The 19,947-nt window shown below is 42.0% G+C and overlaps 1 protein-coding gene across 4 annotated transcripts in view; it reads right to left on the bottom strand.

The window, feature by feature from the left end:
* Positions 1–217: 217 nt before the first annotated feature.
* LOC148016040 (putative pentatricopeptide repeat-containing protein At3g05240) overlaps positions 218–19,947 on the bottom strand; it is a 42,328-nt gene continuing 22,598 nt past the window's right edge. Inside the window, exons 2-4 of one of the 4 annotated variants that reach the window (XM_087664564.1) lie at positions 3,284–3,460; positions 2,876–3,165; positions 218–2,464 (exon numbers count right to left, since the gene is read on the bottom strand). In XM_087664564.1, coding sequence (XP_087520690.1) covers positions 848–2,428 — 1,581 coding nt within the window. In that variant the 5' untranslated portion in view covers positions 2,429–2,464; positions 2,876–3,165; positions 3,284–3,460 and the 3' untranslated portion in view covers positions 218–847. Of the gene's footprint in view, positions 2,465–2,875; positions 3,461–19,947 lie in introns of all 4 variants that reach the window. The other 3 variants (XM_087664565.1, XM_087664566.1, XM_087664563.1) reach the window with 3 other exon arrangements.

Genomic DNA, 19,947 nt, shown 5'->3' with positions numbered 1-19,947 from the left:
GAACTTGAAATCTACTTGTTTTTTTATGGAACTTGAAATCTATTGACTTATGTCATCCATCTTTTGAGCATCACCAACTTCATGGGATGCAAGATTCTGTGAATGCACTACCAAATTCTATCATCATCATATGCACTGACATTGGAATGAAAATATTTATATTATATACATTTGAGCTTGTGGCTAAGGTAATGACCAGAGCACAAAGAGCTTGCCAAGGCTAGTATGAAATTGTGCCCCACATTCGGACAGCACCACCCAAAAAACTTCAAGAAAAACAAAAATTTCCAATGATTCACGCATTCACATGCAAGGAGTAGAAGGGAATGAACGATTAGCATCAACTAGTGCAACCACATTGGAGAGAGAATTTATGAAAGGAGGTCAAAGAGAAAGGGGCTAGAAAGAACAAAGTTTGTGTTTGAAAAGGAAGAGACCAGAATGATTTCGATGTTAACAACAAAATTGGCTCGAGGCAGCTTACAAGCATATCAACACATGTCCACCATCAAGATGCACCCCTATAAACATTGCAAACTTTGGTGGGCAACACCAAACTTTGACACTAATGTCTACTACCTTGGTGCTTTAGGCACTCCATCCAGGCCTACCATTCTTCAGGAGATCCTTTGTCCAAGGAGTTACAAAGAGCAATACTTACAGAGTTGAGTGAGCAACCAGTTACTGATGAGGATGCAGTGACTGCAAACACTTACAAGTCAAACTTTGCCATGGCACCCATGTTTGTTTTATTTGACATTATGAGTATACATTAACTCCAATTGCAAAACTCGGTAACTTTCACACCAAGGGATGCACTCACACAATTTTCACAACTTCCAAACCATTAGCAGCTCTTAACATCACAGACAGAAGCATCCAGTGGATCCATTGAGTTTGTTTCATCAAAGCATCTACCACCCATTTCTGCACTGCCATACCACTTGCAGCTAGTGAGTAAGGATGTCCATCCAGTTACATCTGGAAAGTTTGGCATGGTTTGAAGCAGGCTTTCTGCCTCACTTAACCGCCCAGTACAACTAAGAAGTTCAATCATGCAGTTGTAGTGTTCTATGCTTGCTGTTAAGCCATATCGTTCTTGCATTACTTGGAAAATATGCTGTGCTTCTTCTGGTAAGCCAGCAATATTGCAAGCAGTGAGAATACTAGTAAATACTGCATCAGTTGGCTGCAGGCCTTGGCACTTCATGACCATCAGGTAATGCTCAGCCTGCTTGTACTTGCCATATCGGGCCAATCCTGCAATCATGGAGTTCCATGATGTTGCATCTTTACTGGGCAAATTGTTGAAGGCTTTGTGAGCCTCCTCCAGGCTTCCTAGTTTGGCATACATATCTAGGAGCGTGTTCCCAAGTTCTAAATCTAAATCAACACCAGAGCTTATCAAACGTGAGTGTATCTGATGACCTTGTACCAACGTTCCAATGCTGCTACATCCTTTCAAAATGCATGTAAATAGCATTGTGTCTGGTTCTATGCCCTCATGTTTCATAGCGTCAAAAAGCTCCAATGCAAGAAAACTGTTCCCTTGCTCTATATAACCAGAAATTATCGCACCCCATGCTACAACATTGCGATTTGGCATTTTATTGAACATTTTATGTGCCTCTTCTAAGCTTCCACATTTAGCATACATGTCCACAATTGTGCTTCCTAAACTGAGGTCTGCTGACTCCCGTTCCTCTCTGATGGTGATTTCATGAATGATTCTACCCTGCACTAAAGCTTTTGTACAGCCACATGCCTTAAAAATGGACAAGTAAATGACATTATTTGGCTTTAAACCACTCTGTTGCATTTTCTCAAATAGCTCAAGAGCAGCATAACTTTGATTGTGATGGATAAACCCAGCAATCATGGCACCCCAAGCCACTACATCACAGACTGGCAAAGTAATAAACGCCATCCATGCTTCTTTGAGCCTTCCACATTTAGCATACATGTCAACAAGAGCATTCCCAAGAGTAACATCTGAATCCAACCCAAAACTTACAATTTGTTCATGAATCCACCTTCCCAACTCTATTGCATTTACATTGTTAGATGCCTTCAGCAAGGTCAAAAAAGTGACTCTGGAAGGTTTTCGGCCTTTTTCCTGCATCCTCTGATACAATTCCAGAGCCTTCTGAGTTCTATCAAAGTTGATATTGATTGCAATAAGCGCATTCCAAGTGTAAATGCTAGGCTTTGCAACATGAAAGAAAAGTTTTTCTGCTTCTTCTAGGCTGTCACACAAAGCAAACAAGCGGGCAAGGTCATCCTTGAAGACTGGATCATCATCAAAGCTACTGCTGACCATGAGAAAATAAACCCTCCAGCATGCTTCCAGGTTCCTACCTTTGAGAGCCTCTTGAAGAAGAGAGTTGATGAAGTCCTTTCCAATAGTGAACCGCCCCACCACCGACATGTATGTAGCACTATTTTGCACCTTACCAAACCTTCCCTGTCAAAATAACGGACATATAACTAATATCAATACCACACTCGAAGCACTACCATCCTTGATTACAGAAGCTTGACATTGCACTAGACATCAAAGACATTAATGAAGACTTTTGTTGCCAAGGCAGTATGGCAATCATTTAAAAAAGGTAAAAAACGTCTTGACAACAGCACAGTAAACAGAGATATTGGCAATGGCAATTTGGATGATATTTCCCTAATTCAAACAGCAAGAGGACAGTAGAGTAAGCAAAATCAATTGTCTGCTGTACATGCTGTAACTGCATGCATATATGCAAATGCATACGAGGTTTTGATCTACATAAACAAATAGAGGAGCACAAGCATAAATCACAATTCGTGTTTGCCCTTGTCAAACTGAGATCATCCTGTAAAATTTGAAATCTCTTACCTCCAATCTCCACAACCGAGCTACAAGCTGGAGTTCTGATACGTGAATCGGCTCTTTGATGACACTTTACAGACTGAACCGCCTGCTGTGAAGGAGCAAGAAGATAATGCCGCCAAGCCATGCTGCTACATGAAACCAGGTCAGAGGTCCTCAACTTCAAAATGTATGAAGCTTCTTCCTGCTGAGCACCTCATAAAGGAGTAGAGGCAGCCATGCCAAGAATAGCAATACTCCACTATTGCCTCTCTTTTGTAAACGCTAGTATCTTGTTCTACCTTCCGCTCGAGAGGCTGTGCAAGACATTTTCAAGAGCCTGAGGAGAAAGGGCTGCATGGGGTTCACAAGATCCTTGAATGAATAGGAGTGTTTGAGATCTAGGTCTATGCCAAGGGCTAGCCCTAGCGTTACCTTCGCAAATAAGCAATTGGCCAACGGCCTAAGTACTCCATTCTCTCGATAACGAAAATCTCCACTTAGACAAGTTAGGTTGATGATAATCCATCATGTCTTGCAGCTGGCTATTCATTTGAAAACTTGATCTTTGCTATTTGAGCCTTCCTCCTCGGATAATGACCTGATTCAGCACTATTTACAACAATAAATAAAATCACAAAACTGAAATGTACACTTTACCATATAATCTTGGACATTGGACACCCTATTGGCCCCAAAAGTAGCGCCCCTTTCGGTATTTATTTAGCTTAATTGAAGAAGAAGTTGATGTACAATCGGATTCTCCCACTCCCTTTCGGTATTCCAACTCCCCTTGCTATCCAAAATGACTAGCAAGTCTTAAATCTGATTTGCCCCTTAGTTTGAGTAATCAATTGGCCTTGACCCACTTTGATGGAGACAGAAAATGCCCCAAATTCAATAATTTGCTAGTCCCTCCACTTGAATAGGATAAAAACAGCTTCAGCCCTGTTGAATCCAAGTTTTGGAGCTTCCAATTTCTCGCACGCTTCTCAAGGTTACTGCTAAACCCTAATTTATGCTGCAATTTAGGGTTTGCAGCAGAGAAATCTGAAATTTCTCAGCCTCTAGTAATCTCAATGCTGTAATCTTCGAAGCAAGGGTATAGAAAGGCTAGGAGATGAGAGAGAATGATGAGGAGAGAGAAATTTCAGACTTTCTTCACAAAGAACTAAAGAAAATCTATCATTTACTACTACTGCCTTGTCTCAACAGCTTGTAGATGCAAAGAACTAAAGAAAATCAGTCATTTACTATTGCTGCTTGTCTCAACAGCCTGTAAATGCTGTCACTTGCTGTTGATTGGTCTTATCCTGCCCCTGGCTACCTCAAAAGGTCCTCCAATGGCTGTAAATCAAACCAGCAACATCTCCTCCCTCTCTCTTGTAGATTGAATACACTAAAAATGCCTCTTTCCAACCTCTAAAGACGTTTTTCAGTCTTGCATGAACATTTTTTACAAGTGGTAGCCTTTTCAAATGGTTTTTCCAACACTATCCATAATTAAATATTAATTTTCAGTCTTTAAATACTGAAAATTAGTCTAATAATTATTTCAATGCCCTGAAAAATAATCTGGCTGGCCAATAATTAAATTGGCTAGGCAACTTCTATTCCCAAGTGTCTCTGCACCATCTTTGAACATTAGATTGGCGTTAGGTACCATTAAATGTCACTTCTCTAGCGTCACCAACTTACACTTCTGGCCAAATGAATGACCTAGGCCAACAACTGGCACCAGATACCACCAAGTACTTGTGCGGCATAACTTATAGCAACATTTGCCTTTGACATCCAGTGATTTCCTGGAGTCCCAAGCTCCTAAATTTACTCTAACCCCAGTTACACCTCACATGTGCAACATTTACTTAACCATGTGATTAAAAATTAATCCACATGTTACGTGAGGTTTCAAAAATACATGTCCTCATGACATACTTTCTGACCCAGACAAAGTTCTTAAAGAAGCATATGAGATGGGAAAATTTTCTCTCTGTTTCATTTTCAAATTATATATATGGATGGTAAAAACAATGTTGTGATTCATACACTATCACATAAGCCACAAATGTCAGCCATCGGCATGGTTTATCACACTGAGTTGGATGCCATGAAAGAGCAGTATGCTGCTGATTCAGACTTTGCTAATAATTTATGATCAGCTTTGCAATGGCCAGAGACATGATCACTACATACTAAGAGATGGATTTCTAACTATGCATGGACAATTGTGTGTCACAAAGCAGTTGAGGCCTAGAATCATCATTGAAAGTCATGCTCCTCCATATGTAGAATAGAGAGGTATTGATGCCATAATCAAGGTGTTAGAGAGTGACATCTCCCGAACAGGCAAGATGCCATGTGGCAGGCAGCCGGACTGCACCAGTCGGCCAGCAATCAGCTGCATTAATTACAGCCAACCTGCATTATTTGGAACATTTTTTCCAGCCTATTTATAGGCTTTGTTTTCAGCAGCCTTTGTCAGTTGTTTTCACAGATTTCAAGCTGCAGACCATGGAGACTGCCCTCGGGACTAACGGAGAATGAGATCTTCGAGGTTAGGCAAATGTAGATATTCTTTCTGCACCCATGTATAATTCTGCATCCTTATACAGCATTCTTCACTGTAGATTTTATGTGATTCGCTGTCTTTCTCTCTCTCTCTCTCTCTCTCTCTCTCTCTCTCTCTCTCTCTCTCTCTCTCTCTATTTGTCATGCACTTCCGCATTGCTTCACTCTGACATGGTATCAGAGCATTGAAGGACTTGGACCCATTTGAAGAGGATATTTCAGCATAACAAGGCTGCATTTTTCAGCATTCAAGTGCGAGTAGGTGGAATGTGCATCAAAACAAGACTAAGACAAGCGTGGGCGTGTAAGAAAGGAGAAGATTTGCTGAAGTTGCTACTAGTTTTTGCAGTTAGAGAAGGAAGAAGGCTGCATTTTGGGCCTTCAAGTGCAGATTTTACCTTTTCATCGCCTCTAGCAGGTGAAGAAGGAGCACATTAACATGCTATCCAAATGTACTTGCATACTACTCATGTTCATTTGCATGTTGCTGATGTCCATATTCACAAGCAAACCATAGCCCTAGCAAGCTATATTTTCACAGTCAACAGGGGCTGCTCTTTGTGTTTTGTGCAGGCACTGTAGGTGAAGATATCTTCTAAGGTCGAGATAGAGTATTGCATAATCATGGACCGGAAGGTGCCTGTCTTACCGGCTCTTCCATCATATCAAAGGCTCGATGGCAAGAACTACCGCATCTGGTGGGTCATGATGCCTACCATCCTAGAGTCCTATGATTTGGCGAAGCTTGTTACGAAGACTATTCATCGTCCTTCTTTACGAGACAAGTCCAAACTCTCTTCCAGTGAAAAGGTGGAGTTGGCATATGGTCTTGGACCAAGAGGAGCAACTAAACGATACTAATGCTTCAAAATCTAAGACCTTGGTTGGTCAATCCTCTCAGAAGAAGAGGAAGGACCAAAAGAAGAAGGAAGACAAATCTAAAAGGACAAAGACAGAGTCTAATTGTCACATTTGTGGCAAAACAAGTCACTGGAAGTAGGATTGCCTCAACAAGGAGAAGAAGGAGAAATCTTCAAAGAATTTTGGAGTGGTAACTGCTTCATCATCAACTACTTTCCTCCACTTGGAGGTGGTTGACAATTCAACCTTGACGGTTTTTGGTGCTATGTTGACGGCCCTATATACTCGGGGGTGGATTATTGGGCTGACGGAGACTGAGATCTTCGAGGTGGAGACATACGCAGATATTCTCTTAGCATCCATGTATAATTTTGCATCCTTACACAGCATTCTTCAATGCAAATTTTTGTGTTTCACTGTCTCTTTCTCTCTCCCTATTCACTCTTTGTCTTGGTCATTCGCTTCCGCATTGCTTCACTCTAACATAAGGCAGTGAAGCATTTCTTTTATTGGCCAGCTTTGGGGCATGATGTAGAGCAGTATACCAGGACATGCATCATATGTCAAAAGGTAATGCGTAATAGGCAACAAATACCCGGCTTGTTGCAGCCTTTGCTTATTCCAAAAAGGCCAGTCTAAGGGAGAAAATTCCAGTGTTAGATCTTTTGAGGTACTATGTATCAGACCACAAGACATAAAATGGGAGCAATATTTACCATTGATTGAGTTTGCTTACAATAACATTGTGCATAGTTCCACTGCTAGTAAAGCTCCTTTTGAGACATTTAAGGGTGGCAAGAAGATACCACCTATCTTGCATTCTAAGAATAAGATCTTTGAGGCTAATCACTATAAGGAAAGCTTGGATGCACCCTATGCAAATATAAAGTATGCACTTAGAGATCATAGGAAAAGCAAAAGATGGCAATTGATGGCCATAGACGTGCTTTGCAGTTTGTAAAGGGCGATTATGTATTGCTACGTTTTGAAAAGGCAAGGTTAAAAAAGATGAAAAAACGAGAGAGATTGTATCTGAAGTTAAGTATGAGATACTATGGGTCCTTCTAGGTATTGGAAAAGATTAGCGATGTGGCATTGGCTGAAATTACCTCCACATTGGTGGATACACAATGCCTTTCATGTCAGTTTGTTGAGGCCTTTTCGTGTGGTAATGTGCCAAAGAATATGTCTGCTGAAATTCATTTCGCGGTTAAGGAGCTAGATGAGATCTCGATATCTAAGCAGATCTTGCCACATAAGGAAAGAAAGGTTAGAAGTAAATTTTTCAGGATATATTTGGTGAAATTTCAAAACTATTCACTAATGGATGCAAAGTGGATGGAAGAGGATAACTTGGCAGAACATCTCCACTTGTTGCAACTTTACCTAGATGCCTTTTAGTTAGAGCACTTGGGATCGAGCTCAATCAGATTCAGCAAAGCAGCTCTTGTATGTAGTGGATCTTAGATGTATTTAGTATGCATCCAAGGAACTATGATGACTCTATGTCTACCATGAGGTCACTACTCAATGTATGAGATGTATGCAAATGAGTATGAGTTTCCCCAGGGCACTGAAACTATACTTTTGAATCAGTTTATGATCATTTTAGCATAGAGTTTTTGCCTCAAGTTTGAGATAAAATTTTGATGAGTTTCATCTCAGTTCTTGATAAGTTTTGAGGACAATTTATGGTAACTTTTGGGATCAATTTTACATCAGTTTCTTATCAGATTTTGCAACTAGTTTGTGATCAATTTGGGATCATATTTGCAGCAATTTGTGATCATTTCTCAAATCACCAAGTGATCAGTTTATGCTCAGTTTTCAATGGCTTGCAGTTGGTTCCTTGGACAGCAGCATGTTAGTAAATGCCATTGATAGTTTCAACCATGGTTTATGCTAAGAATATGCTTTACTACGGTTGTGAAGTCAGAACAGTAGAGAAATATGAGTTATGGATACATCCAATGGGTGTGTAGCAACAATTCTAAACTGTTTTTCATTATGTCATGTTAATGTTGGCTAGAAATTTTTAGCAGGTTTGGGGCATATGGCATGGTTAGGCAACAATGACCAATGTTGTGACTATGATGCCTTATGGAAATTCCACTGCAGTATGTTTTTCCTTTCGCACAATGCAATGCAATCAAGGATGATTACAGGGATTTCAAGGAGGTCTATTGCGGAGATGTGAAATTTTGAAATGCTTTAATCTTGCTGTAACATCTATTTACTAATCAAATGTGCAAGGTTGTTAAGCACATGTATTGCACATGGCAATTATTTCATGGTGGCAAGCCAAGGACCCAAAGTCATTAATCAGTCCTTAATCAAAAATGTAGTATGATTAAGGAGAATCTTGTTACTCGGTTGGAAAGCTTATCTTAGTTATTTGGGGCTTCTTCTCTCTCATTTTTGGAGAAACCCAAGTTTGGAGACAACCACTCCTCTTTCTTGCACAGAAAATTGTAAATTTTAGTCATTAAATGAGCTTACCGCATAGATGGAGTATTGATAGAAGCTAATTTTTCTCCTCTTGGCATAAGGATTTCATTGAGTAGCCTCATAACTGCATATACAATAAAGTATGTTGTTGTTTTTGAGCTAAATATCAGAAAAACAAGTTATGACAGCACTATGGACTAAGATCCTTTCTTTTTCTTCGAGATCCCAAGCCTAGTGCACTTTTTGGGCAATTTTGTCACAAAGAAAGAGGCATTCTCACAATTTCATAGCGAGAAACCCCCCTTGTTTGTGAGAAGAACAGCGTGGGACTGCATGGGGACTGTGAAAGAGAGTTTTCTCAACAAATGCTCCACGAAATTGGGTCAAATGCTTGTCATTTTTAGGGTTTGACACGCTGAAGTGTTCATTCACAGATTTGAACACTCTATAGCTAGTTGGCCACAGCAATGAAGGTGTCAATGCCATTATGCACCCGTGGATCAATTATATCGCGAGAAATCGTTGAAATACAGCCATTTGTAGCCAATTTTGAGCATATTTCAGTAATCTAAAGAAATAGCGAAAGGGGCACTAAGCTTTGGGGCCAACAAGTGTCAACGTGTGGTGCAGGCACACTCTAGCTCTAGTTGGGTATGGAGTTTTCTTGTTGAATTTACTATTAAGATTAAGTGTTTGCTAAAATGTGGTTTACTGCCCTTTGGGCTTCCAAAGGCTGGTTTCATGGTTCCATTGTCAAGACATCACCAACTTTCTTAAGGAGGTAAACTTGTGGTCATCTCAAGAAGAAAACACATGTATTTGGTTTGTTGTGATTGATTATAGCAAGGTTTATACTTGCTGAAAATAGTATACAACAAGGGGCAAATGGTAAAAGATATCACACAACAATGGTAGTAGAGTGAGGAACGGGAATCGCCTCTTAAAAGGCGTTCAACACATGGTTTTGAGTCTCCAAATGCTGAAAATACTCTAGGACAACGAGCAACAAATGTGATCGGTGAGCATGCAGCTCAATCACATGTAATTCCACAAGTCCAAGGTACTCATGAAGCAAATGTTATGTTTATGACACAATTAGTAAATTATGTTATGAACTTGCAATAGTTAATTCAACAACCTCAATTTACCAAATTTATGTAGTCAATTCCTGATGTTAAGGGAAAGAAGTTGCTTCACATTCTAAACAGCTTCACATTCTGAATAGCCCAGTGAGGTTCATGGGCAAACTTTTCAGCCAAAGCTATTGCATACACCGGCACCTATAATGCCGAATGTGCACAGAACTCTAGTTTAGCAGCATTATCATCCATTAGGGAATAATGTGCAGCATATTCCTCATGGACAGCAAACAATTCCTCCACTATCTACGCATCAAGGTTATTTTGGGGCTGGATTGGTGTTTCAAGCTATGGATGCCACTACACCCGCCAATGTTGGCATGCAAAATGCAACTGGTTTTCAGCCACCTATGTTGGGTGTTCATGGGAACTATAATGGGGCAATGCAGCCCCAAATGCACACTCGCATGTATGGTAACATTGGCATGCAGCCAGGTATGCAAACCGGAATGTTTGGTCAATTGGGAGGCACTATTAGGCATATGTCAAATGCAATTACAGCAGTGGCATCACCGGGACCACCATTTTTGCAACCACCCATGTATGGTAACTTGACACCTTTGGGTAAAGCTAAAGACTACAAAGGTGGGGCAGCAGTCAAATTTGAAACCTTTAATGGTATGCGAGATAGACTGAAGGCTTTGACGTTCATTTAACAATTTGATGCAGCCTACTTTGGGGGCAATTTTACCAAGCCTCCAAATGTGCACAAAGTAGTCACTTTTAAATTTTAAAAGGAAATGCAATTCAATGGTGCACAACCCTTTTGATGCAAAGCAAGGCACCAACAACTTGGGTGCAGTTCAAACAGGTTTTCTCTTCTCAATGGCTCACAAACACTTTCGAAGTGGATGCGACAACAACTTGCTTTCGACATGGATGTGACAACAACTTGGCACATATTGGATGCAATTCATTTTGCTGATTTGGAAGAGTGCACATAAATTTTGGGCAGCTTAGCTCTTTTTGTGAGATCACGATGGCTAAGCCAATAGAGACCTATTGTTGTGGTCTACCCAAGAAATCTATGACTATTGCACCAAGACAAAAGTGACCAGCATTGCACAATTGACTGAAAATGCAAATACAGCTTATACATTGATGCAAGGAGATGTCACAAGATTTAAGGGCAGCAAAGATGCTTTAAAGAACAATGCTGAAAATAAGGGCAGCAAGACTGCATTTTTGAGCGCCAAGTTTAAATCCTCAAAAAAGGGTCAACATGCTGAAAATAGTCAAAGTCATTCTTTCAAAAAGCCAAACAAGGCAAAAGGTCATTTGCTAGCACTAAGAAAGCTGTTGAAAGAAAGGCATTGTATGATGCAAACAAATGCTATGTTTGAGAACAACAAGGGCATATAGCACGTGAATGCCTAGAACGTAAGTCTAAAAACCATGCAGATGACAATTAAGGATCAAAAAGGCAAGAAGCATAAACCTTCTGTTGGATTGGTACCCGATCTTGTTGGTGAGCAACCAAACACAAATGCTTTAAAGGTATGTTGTGCATGGGGCAAAGTGAGGGATCAGCATGCTTTAGTTTTCCTTGATGCAGGAGCTCATGCCAACTTCATTTCCCCAAATTTGGCAGCCAAGTTGGGCATTAGAGATTATGAGATAGGTCCCATGGGTGAGACTAGTTTGGCTGCCTTGGACATGCAGAGCCAATCATCCCTATCATTGGAAAACTCCGAATTCATTTGCAATCATATGTGAATAGTGAGGATTTTCACTTTATGCCATTGGAGAGCTGCAATGTCTTATTGGATATTTCATGGTGTCAAAGAGTGCATGCAATGATTGATGTATATAATAGGAAAATCGCTCTCATTCATAAAGGAAGGTAACATATTCTTGACGTAAATATGAAGGGAGAGCCTATTCCTCATGTCTACTTCAGTTAATTTCTTCAATAATGAAAAAACATATTTCTAGGTACTTAGTTTTTGCAAAAGATGTTAGTAAAGATGATGCTAAGTCTAAAGTTTCAATGCTGAATAATGAGCGGACGAAATTATTAAAAGAATTCTAAGATTATTTTTCTGACTCCCTACCTAGAGAATTACCACCTAAAAGGCCAAAGGATCATTCTATTGACCTTGTGCCTGGTATTACACCTCCAAACAGGCCACCCTATAGAGGGAGTGCTGCCCAACAGTAGGAGAGAATGAATTAGGTTAATGAGCTATTGGAAAAAGGGTTGATTCAGCCCAGTTCATCACTCTTTTGCTAACATGTACTCCTAGTGCAAAAAAAGGATGTTTCATGGTGATTGTGTATTGATTACCATCCTTTGAACAGAAACAACATTAAAAATAGATTCCCTATACTGAGGATTGATGATATCCTTGATCGGTCAGAGAGAACTGTAATCTTCAGCAAAATAGACATTAAAAGTGGATATCATCATATATGTATAAGGCCAAAAGATGTGCACAAGATAACTTTTAGGACCACTTTTGGATTATATGAGTTCGTGGTCATGCCATTTGGACTTACTAATGCACCTGAAACCAGCCTTACTCCTCGGATGGGGTGGTAAATAACCTAATTAAGCACTATTTACAACAATTAACAAATTAACAAATTCACAAAACTGAAATGCACACTTTAACATATCACCTTGGACATTGGACACCCCGTTGGTCCCAAAACTGGCGCCCCTTTTGGTATTTATTTGACTTAGAAGTTAATGTACAATGGGATTCTCCCAATGCCTTTCGGTATTCCAACTCCCCTTGCTGTCCAAAATGACTAGCAAGTCTTGAATCCAATTTGCCCCTTGATTCAGACAATCAATTCGCCTTCACTGCTTTGATGGAGATGGAAAATACCCAAATTCATTGATTTGCTGGTCTCTCCACTTGAATTTAATTGAAAACAACTTCAGTCCTATTGAATCCAAGTCTTGGAGCTTCCAATTTCTGACACACTTCCCGAGGCTACTAGTAAACCCTAATTTCTGCTGCAAATGAGGGTTTACAATAAAGAAATTTGAAATTTCTCAGTCTCTGGTGATTTCAATATTGCAATCTTTGGAGCAAGGCTGTAGAAAGGCTAGGAGATGAGAGAGAATGCTGAGGAGAGAGAAATTTCAAACTTTCTTCGTGAAGTACTGAAGAAAATCTGCCATTTACTGCTGTTGCCCTGTCTCAACAACTTGTAGATGCAAAGAACTAAGGAAAATCAATCATTTACTGATACTGCCCTGTCTCAACAACCTGTAAATGTTGTCACCTGCTGTTGATTGGTCTTCTCCTGCCCCCAGCTGCCTCAAAAGATCCTCCAATGGCTGTAAATCAGACCAACAACATCTCCTCTCCCTCTCTTGCAGGCTAAATACACTAAAATGCCTCTCTCCAGGCTCTAAAGACGTTTTTCAGTCTTACATGGGCATTTTTGACAAGTGACAATATTCCCAAATGGTTTTTCCAGCATTATCGATAATTAAATATTAATTCAGTCTTTAAATACTAAAAATTAGTCTAATAATTATTTCGATGCCCTGAAAAATAATCTGACTGGCCAATAATTAATTTGGCTAGGCAACTTCTATTCCCGAGTGTCTCTGCACCATCTTTGACCATCAGATTGACATTAGATATCATTAAACACCACTTCTCTAGTGTCACCAACTTACACTTCTGACCAAATGAATGATCTAGGCCAACAACTTGCACCAGATACCACCAAGTACTTGTGCGCCATAACTTATAGCAACATTTGCCTTTGACATCCCGTGATTTCCTCGAGTCCCGAGCTCCTAAATTTACTCTAACCCCAATTACATCTCACATGTGCAACATTTACTTAACCATGTGATTAAAAATTAATCCACATGTTAAGTGAGCTTACCGGAGGAGAGGGTAGGGGATGGGAAGAAACTTCAGGAAAAGATGGTGCACAAGCAGAAATGGATGTAGCAATAGATGACTGCCTTGGAGAACCCTACATAAGAGAAGGGGAATGGACCCTATAAAGCCCGCTCTCCTACAACCCTGTCGCATAACAGCCCCTATAGAAGAATCCTCAATACAAATGGCCTACTCGCTGTAGACAGCTCGAGTATCAAGCCTGGTAAAGCCATAAACTAAGAGAAGTGGAAAGTCTAAGCCCAGAACATAAAAGGCCTGTAAAAGGGAGCTCAATGCACGATCAAAAAATAAATGCAAAGTGCCAACACCACAAATAGGCACCGAAACAATGTCACCAACAGTGACGGAACCCTCAAAAGGGCATAGATCCTACAATAAATCACCTCGTGGAGTCATATGACTAGAAGCTCCACTATCAACCAGCCAAGGCCTCTCAAAAGACATGGCACCCAACCATCGAAGAAGGCTCCTCAACAATATGAAGAAACATTGACTCATGGGTAACTATTGGGGTAGAGGTAGAAGGCTCGGATGTGTTAGCTCCATCCTTCACTCCCAGAGGAAGGTGAGGGTACTTCTTCGACATTTCTCCTTTGGATATGTCCCCTTCCCACAATATGGGCATTTAGGCTGCTATGAGTTAGAGTAAGAACCTTAAAAACTCTCCTATCTTTTAGCCTTTAACTTCCCTATCTTCTTCTTCTCCCCTCCCAAACCTGCAACAAAAGCTTTGGAGATGGATCCATTGGCTACCTCTTCGGCACGCTTTCGTCATGCTTCAAAACAAGCGGGGCATGCTCCTCCCATAGAAGCTTCTCAAGGGTCTTTGATGCAAGAAGGCTGGTGTAAGAGACATAAAACCGGAGAGATGGCAGCTAAGTCAAAAGAATTGTAGCTAGATCCTCTGAAGAGATCATCCTACCAAGGGACGCAAGCTCATCCCCCTCATGTCCTTCAACCTGTTGATATGATTCTTCATGGAAGGAGAATCATCAACAGTGAGTATCCGTAATTTCTTCTCAAGAGTAATTCGTGGGCAAATGTCTTCTAATGGTACAAAGAAGTAAGCTTTGTCCACACTTCCGCTGCTTTACGTAACCTGTGCACGTGTACTAGGACAAAATCCTATAAGCTCATAAAGAGGAAAGATCGGGCTCTAGAGTTGAGCCGATACCGTAAGGCCACATGATCCATCAATGATCCAACGATGGGATCCTCCATTGGACGGGGAATAGGGGGGGTAACAAACTCCCAAAAATCGAAGGTATCAAGGATTCACTCCACCTTACATGACCAAAGCGAGTAGTTGGAACCATCAAGCCGGTCTTCTTTGGGCAAAGAAGAGAGTACATGCACATGTATAGAGGGTGCCATGAAAGGTATACGAAGGCCAGTAGAACGGGCCTTCATATGAAACATGGAGAGAATGGGGAGGAGAGAAATCCCATACAAACGGGCTAGATAACCTCCGGTCATCGTGTGAACTAGCACGAAAATCTCTCCGTCTCTCAGAGGAAGGAACAAGGACCTCATTCTCTAAGTCAACAAAGAACTGGTGATAAGACATTTTCGATATCCTACAAGACACCCACAAAAAATCTACGTTTTGGTAGTAGACAGCCCCGAAACAGAAGGAAACAACTACAACATCACAAGGAAGTTGATGTAGAGGGTCCGCCTGGGACAGATAGACTGTCATCTGCAAACGGACTATGTGCGTTTGCTGAGGAGAGTTGTCACTTGACCAAGGAACATTGCGTTTGCAGCAAAAGACTGTCACCTGACCAAGGAACATTGTGTTTGCACCAAAAGACTGTCATTTGACTGAGGAAGCCTATCCCCTCCAACAAGAGAGGAAGTGGGCAGCAAAACAGGTACTTGGCACAAGAAAAGCAGACGGCTCCAAGCACAAAGCTGTGTTTTCAGCAAAATGCTGATGTGGCAAGGCCGCCTAGCAATCTGGGGTGGTCTCCTTCGTGAGAAATCAGCTCTCTCTCTCTCTCTCTCTCTCTCTCTCTCTCTCTCTCTCTCTCTCTCTCTCTCTCACAGATACCACGCTCTGATACCATGTGAGTGCACAACGGAGGAAGGAACTCGAACATAGAGGAAGAGAGAGAGAGAGAGAGAGAGAGACAATCTGCAAGAGAAGAAAAAAAGAAACCTGCACTAAACAAGGAACAAATGCTGAATACAAAGGACTAGTCAGTCCCTACATGCAGCCCATAGCGTCAGTGGGGGCACCAGATCAGCCTGATGATGAGGGCAGCACCGAAAACGCAAAAAGATGATGAAGTCGGAGAGTGCACCTGCCAAGGAAGGAGGAAAGATGATAATCTAACTGATTGCCGAGTGAGAGATGGCTATAAATAGCCAAATATCCCAAAAACTGGCCAACCTGAAATCTAGGGCCAAAAATATGGCCCAACATCATTTACTGCTGATCTAATCAGCATTTAATGCTAGTAAAAATGCCAGAAATGCTCAGAAAAATCCGAAAAATATTGGACAATGTTCAAGAGGTTAGGTTGGCTGAAGAATGCAAAAACTACCCAAGAAATACACATAAAATCCAAACTGAAGGAGAAAATGCACTGGCTATACAAGCACATTTTTAGCGGTCCATCGAGAGACGAGTCTAAGCGACGCCGCCCGGCACTCCCATGGAATGTCACGGGATTCGTCGCCTAGGGTTTCTCGAGTCCGCCTCACAACGGAATGTTTGCGGCCAAACCCACTAGGATCGACCTGAAACTTGAGTCCCTAGTGGTCAAGGTCTCTTGACAGCATTCTAGCGTCGGGTTTTGGGCATTCTACTTTACGCAAAAATACCCAATCGAAACAGACCAATGCCGCACTTGGTTCAAAGAGAATGGAAAACAAGAGGGATGCGGCGCTCCACCTCTCTACCCATAGGGCATAGTCCCATTCCAGTCCCCTAAAACAGCATGAATCGGGGTTCTAACCTAACGATTTCTAAGCGTCGGTCATCAGTAAAACCTTGTGAGAAGCCTCCCACTTCCCTGGGACCACCCTGCCATAGGACAAACCCGTCGAAGGTTCCGCCCTCCCGCTTCCCTCACTTGGCGTACTTTAGTTGTCTAATTAGTCCTCTCACTCTTCAGTGTGACATGTAAAAACAGCTTCCTTAATTAAACCTTTTTTAGGGGACAGGTTTCGTTCACGTAATCTTACGGCATTGACATGAAAACAAATTTGAGCAATTTCCTTGGAAATACTTAATATTAACAAATTATCAGAATTACAAGTCTTGTTCAAAAGAAACAATATTCGCTATCCGTAAGGATGCACTTTAATTCCACCAAGTTTCAGACCTGCACTGGTAACAAGGGTCCCCCGAAAATCTATTCCGAGTCACGTTGATCGTTTGAGTAGGGCCCAGAGACAGGAAATTTACAGCCAGAGCCCCCCTTGGCATCCAAGTGTCCTCCTACGTTCAAACCAATCCGCGGAGAGACCTCTTGTGGCAGGTTCGGTCCATGTTCCCGTCACAGCTATTTAGAATCCCCTTGGCTAGGGTTGGCAGCCAACTGGGGGTGGTTTGGCACGCCTCCAAAAGTTCCACCTAATTCACTATACTTATTTATGAGTTTGGGGTTACACAATCTTTAAATTTAGAAATAGTGTTCCTAAATTTACAAGCACAAACAAAGGTACAGGTGAGAGCTCGAGACATCTGCTAAGGTGGGGTCCCTCTCTTGACCCAAGCGTTGTCCTTCATGCCTTAGCGGTAATTTCCAATATCCTCCGAAGGGTAGGGAATCCCTTCGTTCCGTCCCCCTATGAAGTAACCCCAGATTGGCTTAGTTTCTTCGAAACCCTAAATAAGTTGAGTTGAACCCTATCCTTGCGTGTATAGGGTTCATTTATATTGAATGGCTCTTGAACAAATTTTTGTATTCCATAAGTGCAGTTGATAGTTATCTTCAAGATGAATCACTAGTAGCGCAACTAGACTGATCATGATGCCACGCAATTTAGAGGCGTAGCTTTCCTAAACAATACAATGCTGCAAAGCAGGCTTTTGCTTTTGGAAATTCATTTCGATGCACTTATGCCAAACAAAAGTAGAGACATGTGATGTGTGTATGTGTGTGTATGTGTGTGTTCCTGGGGTGGAGGACGTGAAGTTATTAGTCCTAAGGAAAAAAAAACGAACACTCCCTCTGAAAGTTTATAGGAGTCGAATACTTGTTTTAGACTTGCAATAGTCTAGATATACTTAAACGCTATCGTAGCAATTCAGGAATTTCATGTACTTGGTTCAAATCCTCACTCCTACCTTTCCAATTTCACAAGTTTGTGATGCAAAGAAAAAAAGTATAATTTCTGCTTAATTGACGAATATGCATAAGTGTTTCAACAACCCTTTTTTTTTAAAGCATGCTAACATTAGCGCATAATCTGAAGTAATACGTGCATAATCAATAAGGTCCCAGCTTCTTCTTTTGTGTGCATGAATACACGATTTTCAATATGATAAAATGATGTAAACTAAACAGTGGTTAGTTATGATAGACTTTTGCCGAATAGTTTTCCATTCCCAATGAAGCCCACCTATGTCCTTAAGACTCCCTATCAGGGTAGGGTGAATAGAACGCACCTAATTACCAAGTGATGCCGCTCCTTGCCCCATGGCTCCATCGGTTGAGGCGGGATTCGTGTTTGGTTGGACCTTACTTCGTTTGGGAGGCATCGTATGATTTGGCTTTTGCTTCGTGGCTACGCACCCAGATTGCGGAAGAGACACCTCCTCGCGGAAGGGATTAGTCTGCGAGGCTTTTCCTCCAAGGGGAGCAAGCTCCGATTTCTTCAACAAGGGAAGAGAAAACAATTCCCTTCTCTCTCTTTTTCTCTTCTCTTACCCTCCTTTTTCTTCTCTTCTTCTTCTCCTCTCTCTCTCCCTTTCTTCCTATTCTTCTCTTCTTCTCTACTCCATCTCCTTCTTATTCCCCTCTTCTTCTCTACTCACTCTCTCCCTCTGCTTCTTATTCCTCTCTTCTTCCCTATTTGAGTAGCAGCAAGTCGTGCCCCCCCACCTAGCCTTCCCATCCCCTGGTGGTTTTTTTTATAGGTAATTTGAAAGGGGGGGGGGGGGGGGGGGGGGGGGGGGGCTGGGTGTGTGTGTTGTAATGGAGGCTCTTCCTCCTCTTCTCGTGGCACATGGTAGCCCCCCCCCCTTGCCATCTCTAGGACGTGCGGCAGCCCCCTTCCCTTCCAAGCACGCAGCAGTCCCCCCCTCCTGCCACCTCCTTCGCCACACGGCAACAGCCCCCCTATTTCCACCTCCATCAATACGACAATCCCTCCTCCCCTCACGCCGTCCGCCAGTTGCCGGTGTAACCAAGGGGGGTTAATTCTTTTTCTTTCCAAAAAGAAAAAAATCATTTAGGGGGGGAGGGGAGTCCTATAGCGGGACTATTACATTCTTCCCCCCTTAAAGGAATCGAGATATCCTCATCTCGAAAGGAATTGGGGGTATTGTTGGTTGAGAGTACTCTCATCAATCCATGAGGCATCTTCTTCTCCACTCAATGAGGTACTCCTTGAGGATTCTACTCCTCAAACTCTTTTCTCAAATGTCTAGGATTCTAGATGGCCAGAGCTCAAGGACTCCTTGGCTTGGCATTATAACTTATTGATCGTCGAGTATATGGCTAGGATTTGGTAAATATTTCTTTAGCAGGCTAAGATAAAATACATTGTGAACCTTTACGATCTCAAGAGGGGGGGGGGGGGGGGGGGGGGGGGGGGTGGTTGTAATGGAGGCTCTTCCTCCTCTTCTCGTGGCACATGGTAGCCCCCCCCCCCCTTGCCATCTCTAGGACGTGCGGCAACCCCCTTCCCTTCCAAGCACGCAGCAGTCTCCCCCTCCTGCCACCTCCTTCGCCACGCGGCAACAACCCCCCTATTTCCACCTCCATCGATACGACAGCCCCTCCTCCCCTCACGCCGTCCGTCAGTTGCCGGTGTAACTAAGGGGGGTTAATTCTTTTTCTTTCCAAAAAGAAAAAAATCATTTAGGGGGGGAGGGGAGTCCTATAGCGGGACTATTACATTCTTCCCCCCTTAAGGGGATCGAGATATCCTCATCTCGAAAGAAATTGGGGATATTGTTGGTTGAGAGTACTCTCATCAATCCATGAGGCATCTTCTTCTGGAAAGTCCTTCCACTCAATGAGGTACT

The sequence above is a fragment of the Lygodium microphyllum genome, chromosome 23, assembly GCF_053477565.2.
Source record: "Lygodium microphyllum isolate KBCC chromosome 23, Lygodium_microphyllum_v1.1.10, whole genome shotgun sequence".
Lineage (NCBI taxonomy): Eukaryota > Viridiplantae > Streptophyta > Polypodiopsida > Schizaeales > Lygodiaceae > Lygodium > Lygodium microphyllum.
This window is presented reverse-complemented; position numbering and strand designations above follow the sequence as displayed.